Source organism: Sycon ciliatum, chromosome 11 (assembly GCF_964019385.1).
Source record: "Sycon ciliatum chromosome 11, ocSycCili1.1, whole genome shotgun sequence".
NCBI classification, from domain to species: domain Eukaryota; kingdom Metazoa; phylum Porifera; class Calcarea; order Leucosolenida; family Sycettidae; genus Sycon; species Sycon ciliatum.
The window spans coordinates 19,301,735-19,309,724 of NC_088653.1; the positions used below are offsets into that span (position 1 = coordinate 19,301,735).

The 7,990-nt window shown below is 46.8% G+C and overlaps 1 protein-coding gene across 2 annotated transcripts in view; it reads left to right on the forward strand.

The window, feature by feature from the left end:
* LOC135827435 (adenylate cyclase, terminal-differentiation specific-like) overlaps positions 1-5,375 on the forward strand; it is a 24,017-nt gene extending 18,642 nt beyond the window's left edge. For both annotated transcript variants that reach the window (XM_065339935.1, XM_065339936.1), the window contains exons 10-11: positions 483-527; positions 4,746-5,375. In XM_065339935.1, coding sequence (XP_065196007.1) covers positions 483-527; positions 4,746-4,811 — 111 coding nt within the window. In that variant the 3' untranslated portion in view covers positions 4,812-5,375. The remainder of the gene's footprint in view (positions 1-482; positions 528-4,745) is intronic.
* Positions 5,376-7,990: the final 2,615 nt, after the last annotated feature.

Here is a 7,990-nt window from a genome sequence, read left to right on the forward strand (position 1 = left end):
TGATGGTGATAATGCCATGAAAATAAAATATTATCATAGCCCTATCTCCCAGATATCCACGCACAGCTGGCACAAACACGGCGTGGTGCGAAATCAAAAACACTCCCGGGGGGAATGGACCAAGTGAACAAGCTTCGTGTCTGTGTACTTCTACTGTGATACCGCTGATCTACTGGTACAGTTGACGTGTGCTCGGTGAAAATCGACCAAAAAAACGGTTCATATTTGACACTCTCTACTTGCACGGCCCTTTTAATGCCCTCAGGGAAGTGGTACGAATGCGGCTGGACGTAAACATGTACCAGTACAGTGGTGTAACCGGAACTAGTCCAGGCAGTCTGTTTTGCACTTCGAGTCGGATTTCAGTTAGTTCTACTGCACTTTGCAATGCCAGCAGCCAGTTTCTTTGCAGGCAATTCTCGTCTTTGCCACGGCCATGCATCCGTTATCTTTGTTTGAATTCTTGTTTTGTTTTTCTCCAGTATGCGGCGTATCTTACCAGAGGCAAGTCCTTGTCATTTTCACAGGTAAGTGTTATATTACTTGCAGTGCCGCGTCTGTGTGTGCGTGTGTGTGTGTGTGTGTGCGTGTGTGTGCGTGTACTAGCGGAACCGCGTATGGGTACTAGCGGAACCGCTTAAGGGCCTTATGAGCTATGCCGCGACTTCGCCAAAACATCTCTCCGCCCCCTCCTCATCTATCTTTGTACTGATTAATCTTTAGCCACTGGAAGGTGTAATAATAATAATAATATTTCTTGTCCCTTTGGTTTTTGGCTTTTTTTTCACTTTCTTTTTGCTGTCCCACCCATGGAAATATTTCCCGGTGGGTCTGGCTTATCGCCTTCGAAAGAAGTGAATAAAGGAGACATAATACTAATCTCAACTGATTGTGTAGGCGCGTAATGTTTATCTACTGTAAGTCAATAACAGTTCATATTCGGCACGTATTTGTTTTCGGCTATTTTCGGCCTGGTCGTATCTGGCGGAAAATTTGTTGCGGCCCCAATTTTGTTTTGCAAGGTTCCGTGTGACGGTGTATGCAGGCAGCAAAAAATGTAATGCAGCTGAAATCTGTTTTCGCCCTGGGAGGCTGAAAAAAAATTTGAATGGGCCGACAATTTGTACCGACTTACAGTATCTCGCTGAACTGCCTCTCCATGATTCGAAAGAGGACCAACCAGTCTTGCTGCTGCAGAATGATATGAACGTCCAGAAACGGTTCTTGCCATTTTTAGCCACATACTAGTGGTCGGCCCCTCACATTTTCGGTAAAATTTAATGTTTTTTTTCTGGTTACCTTTTCGACTAGTCTGGACTATTATGTGCAGTGTAGTCGGCTGCTTCTGACTGCTTGCTGCGAACGTCCGGAAACGGTGCTTGGCGTTTCGTGTAGATTTCGTGCCTTGCCGTTTTCGAATGATTGGCTCCTAACCAACATGCTGAATCTTTTCCCAGTACTTCGCATCATCCCAAAAGTCCACTGCACTGGAGAGTAAAAAATGCTGTCAATTGATAGGTTTTGGCACATACTAACAGCAACGTAATTGTAGTATACGACCGAGTGACAAGGCAAAACTGGCTCAGTCTCTCCGACTCGAAACACAAGTAGTATTCTCAGGGAACAATATTGCACTAAGTGATTGCACAGGAAGACTCAAGTGACTGTTTATTTCAAGACAAAACACAAAATAACGTACTATATATACGGTATAGTAAGTCTATCCATATACGGTACATACGGTATGATACGTGACAACAGTAATATCAGCTAAAAAGTGATAAAAATGCATCACAAGAGACAGTCTACAACAGTAGCAGATGCTGAATAGAACAGATTGGAGATAGGACGCAAATAGCACCACTCAGTCAACATCACCTGTGAAGACGCCCATCACCGTCGAAAAAGATTATTACTAGTACTGAGGCAGCTACCGTCCGCCAAACAAAACACTATGGCTTCATAAAATATGTTCAGCATCTGGGAAATTTTCCACTGATCAATCTACATATAAGGTTTATTGGGCTGTGGTGAGCCAGTTTGGAGATAATGTGTACCAAAGTTTGGTCGGGAGGCCAAAAAAAGACTAACTGTTCGCACCCTGAGAACCCTCCAGCAATGTATGTGACTTATTCTGCTTGCTGTGTCGCGTCAGCAAATCCCTTTCGAAGGGCTGTTCTTCTCTTCCTGGCTAACTTTTTCTCCTCACTGGACCTTCTCCTCATATGACAGGGGCGTCGCACACGGTACGGTCACTACGGTATTGACCGTACCACTATTTGCCCCAAGTACCCTGTGAATCAATAAAATGCACTGATTTGGGCTCTAATTTCCCAAAAAATTTGTTCATACTCAGCATTAGAAATCTTTCCTGCTTGCCACCTGTTCTTCCAAGTTTCACATCCACTGCAGTGTTTTGATAGCACCTCCACGATAGAACCTTTCCTGTCTCATAGGACACAACCGTTTGCACACCAAACATTGATGGGAAGCCGTGCTTCATCCACGTTCCATCGGTGCTAACTGCAACATTCTCCGGGTGGGAATACTGTTCTGTTGTTCGCCGAACAAGAAGACGCTCTGCAGCATTCTTCATGCTGTCCCTAGCAACAGTTTCCGCAGCAGTGTGTAGTGCATCGCTGTGCCCAGAATCGGACGTGCTAACAGGAGGCAACATGTCCAATATCCTACAGATACCGTTCAGACCTTCTCGTCCACTACCAACAAGGCGCATGGCAAGCACACTGCGGCGACGGTTTATATCGTACAATTTAGCAGGCGGGTGTCTTTCTGCCAGGGCTGCACTGGTTGATGAGCTGCGCGATTCTCACTGCAAACTAATTGTTGATGCTAGGCCATGACGAAAATTCTCTTTGATGGTCAGCTTGCCCCCTTGACAGTTACTACATACACAAGCTGATGTCACCAATTGCTGTAAGCTCTCCATGCGAACAATTCGATTTCCTGATGGAATATCATCGCAATCCTCTTCCCACTAATCTCCATCGTTATCACACGAGGCATCATTGAATAATATATCAGCTGGAAGAGCAGAGTCATCTTCCACGCGCTCGCCAGCTTCATCAGACTGCGACTCATGTTCGCTTTCACTTCCCTCAAATAATTCAGGACTTGAAATGGGCTTGGATATAACTCTAGGAAATTTGCTTTTCCTTGGCCTGCTGAGCGACCTTTGTTTGCATTCATCACCCAGGGGCGTCGGAAGGTATTTTAGTGTGGTACGGTCAGCCATCTGAAGTACAATTTACTCATGGGGGGGGGGGGGGGATGGCTGAGCCGAACATTTTGGAAATTTGGAGCCCAAATCAGTGCATTATATTGATTCAAGGGGTACTTGGGGCAAATACTGAAATAGTGGTACGGTCAATACCGTAGTGACCGTACCGTGTGCGATGCCCCTGTCACCCATCTCTCGATCAAGTAGCGCCAGCACAACAACTCGAGCGCAGCCTGAGCTTCAACGCCGATGACAAACGCAATATGTTCGTCGGACTGTACTGGCAAGCAGTTTGAGAACAAAAGGATTTGTTTATTCGAAAGTACAATTGCGTGTGTGAGGACCAAGCCAGGCTAGGCGCTGTGCAGTGCGGTGGTGAGTGCCAGCTAGCCCAGCTCTTTTGCCAAACCCGGCGCTGCCTATAGGTTTTAGTTGGACAGAGTGAATCAAGCTCTAGATTGGCCAGGATGCGCTGATATTGTGCAGAAACCCTCTCGAAATAGATTGACCTCGTCAGTTGATCAGTGCAATTTTGAAATTTTGATGGGTATTTCCAGTTTTCGCAGGGCCATATCTCTGCTTTGGCTGGTTCGAATGCCAAAAAATTCCTCTGTAAAGCCTTTGGTATTCCTTCTTTCAGAAAAATCACACTTGAAGCAGTTCCCGTGACATCGATATTTTGGCTAAATATGACACCCACTTTCCAGTACTGCTACCTTTTAAGGGAAAGGGAAACTTTGCTCCCAAAAATACACGAGGGTCATCTATATTTGACATCAGAAATGTATGAACAATGTGCCCCCCCCCCAGACCCAACACAATCAGGCATAAGTGTACCCACCAACCGAACTAGCTGGCACACACACATACGCACACACACACACACACACACACACACACACACACACACACACACACACACACACACATACACACACACACATACGCACACACGCACACACACACACAGACTATCTCTCTCTCCGGCTCTCTCTCTCTCTCTCTCTCTCTCTCTCTCTCTCTCTCTCTCTCTTTTGTCTCTTGTTGCCCACTTTTAGTTTTTTTTAAGTACCTTTGGATACCTGGTGTGTTGTTATACCGCAATGCCCCATTGCATGTGATCCATAGTCTTATTTTCATTGCCTATCTGTCTGTGTGCCTGTCTCTAAGATCATTTGTAATTACCGTGATTTTACCTGCTAAACTTTACCTCCATTAATCTATGTGTGCTGCATTGTGTGTGTTGTGTGTGTGTGTGTGTGTGTGTGTGTGTGTGTGTGTGTGTGTGTGTGTGTGTGTGTGTGTGTGTGTGTGCATCTCTGTGTGTGTGTGCATCTGTGTGTGTGTATATGTGTGTGTGTGAGCGGGCGTGTGTATGTGTGTACGCACACGCGCGTGCGTGTGTGTGTGTGTGTTTGTGTTGTGTGTGTTGTGTGTGTGTGTGTGTGTGTGTGTGTTGTGTGGGTTGTGTGCGTGGGTGGGTGTGCGTGGGTGTATGTGTACACAGGCTGACATCGCATACTTTCGCCGTCGCATGATGTACGAGATTCTCAGCCAGAAGCTCATGTTGTGATGCGGTTCTGCCGTCTCCTTCAATGGGTCGGCGGCAGACGTGACGGTGTTGTTGCAACTCTGCATTCTCTACCTGCTACCAGCCCCGTGCCATCTCCACCCTCAGACAATGGACAACGAGATAACCACATTTGAAAGACTATAATTTGGAAATCACTTACTTGTACTTCCTGTGAAATATCCGTCTTTTCTTTTCTCTATTTATTCTCTTTACCAGGCGTGGGCCATCCCCTGGACCATTAAAATGGGTGCCTTATTATTTTTTTCTGTTTCTGACTAGACGTACGACAATGAGTACAAAAAAAAACAAAAACAAAAAACACGGCGCGTACACAAAATAACGTACTACAACAATGTCCCCATGTCCCAGCGGAGGGAGGTCACGAGTTTGGTGCCGGAGGTCGTATTGCCGGGTAGACCTCGGCCTTCCACTGTGCATCAGCATCTTGAAATGCGTGGTGGTTGACAGCATCCGGCAGAAGTTACGATGGCAGCTGAGAGAGCGGGGTTTGGACGTTGTGACCCATCAGCAATTCGGCAGGACTATAGCGACAGTGTGCCAGGGGAGTAGCTCCATGCACAAGTAAAGCCTGTTTTCCAGTAGGGCTGTGTCAAAAAATACCAAAAAAAAAAAAAAAAAAAAAAAAAAAAGCAAAAAAAGCATCGTACAACTGGCACGTGGTGGCGTTCTGCTCGAGCGTGTCCTTAACGGTACAGACCATGCGCTCGGCTTCAACATTAGTCTGCGGGTAATGTGGACTGCTGGTGATGTGCTGGAAATGGGAGTTTCCGGCTGAGCGTTCTGAACTCCTCCGAAGCAAATTGCGGACCATTGTCAGAGCAAACAACGACGGCAGGAACACCGTGGCGGCTGACGAGCGAGTGGAGTGTGTCCACGAGTTAGTAGCAGTGATATACAACATGGAGATGACCTAAGAGTAATGGGAGTAGCAATCAACCACTTCCAACCAGTTTGTGCGATTATGCTGGAAGAAATCCGCACCGATATTGTGTGTGTAGACGTTGCCGTCTTGTTACGGCTAGACATTGTGCTTGGCTGAGCGATTCAGTGCTGCCAGCGCTTGTGTGTGTGTAGCTGAAAGCGTCTGCAGTGTCAGCAGGTGTGTAGCTGAAAGAGTCAGTGCTGCCAATGCATGAACATAACATGTAGTGTGGTCAGTTTTGAACTGTGCACAGACTTTGGCAGTGTGTGCTCATGACCATTGCAAGTGAAGACAGCAGCAGCAACACCATCAGTAGCAGCCATGACTAGCAGCAACAGCATCAGCAGCAGCAACACCACCAGCACCAGTAGCAGCACCGGCAGCACCACCGGCATCAGCACCAGTAGCAGCACCGGCATCAGCACCGGCACCACCAGCACCACCAGCAGCAAGAGTAGCCGAATGCTTGACAGCACAGCTGGCTGTGTCGTAACCGAGGTCAGCACATTCATTTGACAGCGGTGGCAGAAACACGGGTGACGACATTGACATCACTACATATACACATGGCTGATTGACCAGCACTGCATTGACATCACTACATATACACATGGCTGATTGACCAGCACTGGTTGTTACACAATACTCTAGGTTGGAGACGGTCTCCACACATGCTACAGTCATGTCTCCAATAAAGATAATAATAATAATAACAATATATGCTGACTGTATAAGATCTGGTTACGTTGGTATGGTGGACAGTTAGTCATAACTCGTAAAATGTTGTCCTCCTTTTTCACAATAATTATCATTATCATTATTCCGTTGAATTGTTGGATCTTGTTTTGAGAAACTCGGATGTGTACATGGCTGATTGACTACTGTAGTACTGTACTCTAGTAGTAGTAGTGATTAGTACTGAACAGGGAGTCGTAAAATACCGGTATTTTACGACTCCCTGTTACTGAACTACTGATTGCCCAAGACTTACTCTAGGAGGGGGCAGTATCCGTGTTGACTGTAGGCGGCATGGTCAACGTAATCAATGCTGTGTGCAGCATAGCACACCGTTCTCATTGTCAACGCCATAATCCGCTATCTCGAAAGAACTACGTTGCTGGCTGCATACGCATAACTACTGCTGTTGGCAAGAGTATTATACCCCCCCCACACGGACCCAGACAGATCCTGCCGGCAATTTTTTCAGCAAAATATCGAAGAATTGGAAGAGCGGAAATTGCCGGCTAAGTCGGAGCAAAATATCGAGATGTTGGGTAAAATCGATGCCTGATACTTGGATTTCCTTGGTTCAGCAGGATACACTGCCCAGGACGAGATCATGTCAACGAAATATCACTGGGATTCACTGTGGATCGACATGATTTTGGAAGAACTCATGGACACGTGCGTGGAAACCCGCGTTGAGAAGCCGACCCTGCGATTTTATGAAACGTACGGGATTGTACCGGAAGTGGATAAAATACACGTTTTTCTGGAGCAAAAAATGAAGCAAAATATCGAGTTTCTTGTGCCAGGCTCGGCAAAATATCGAGGCGTGTGGAGCAGAATCTGTCTGAGCCTACCCCCCAAGAGTGTGCAACTCATGATGCCTTTCTATGGGGTACGCGGACGGCGAAAACTCACATCACGTGGTGTAGTGTCGCAGTTGTACGTTTCCAGCCCGTTTTTAGCGAGCAGCGGAGTAAAAAAAAAAACACTCTCTGACAGAAACTCACTGCGCATATGCAAATCCCCAGCATGATCCTGCAGATATTGCGCGCACGTTATCCTTCGTTTGTACGTAGTACGAAACACGTGATGTGAGTTTTCGCCGTCGGAGTAGGGTTCGGCGGATTCTGCCGGCAGAAAAATTGGCGAAATTCGGTACTTTTTCTGGTAAGTTTCATGCATGTTTGGTACGTGGATAAAGAAATGGAGCAGAATTTGAGGAATTGCCCGCCATAAGGTTTGTATGGTTCTGCCAATTTCACTGCTCTTCGAGCAGAATCTGCCACCTTTTCGAGCAGAATCCGCCGGTCCCCACGTCGGAGACCCCATAATCATATGCAGAGTTGCACATTCCAGGGGCATAGGAACAGGTCCGGCAGGTCCGGCGGCCGCCGGACCAATGTTTCGCCAAAAAGAAGAAAAGAAAAGGGGGGGGGGGCAGCAAGCTCGTGTTCCACCACGCGTAGGGTCAATAGTCTCAATACACAAGTCCTACTTACGCAGTACA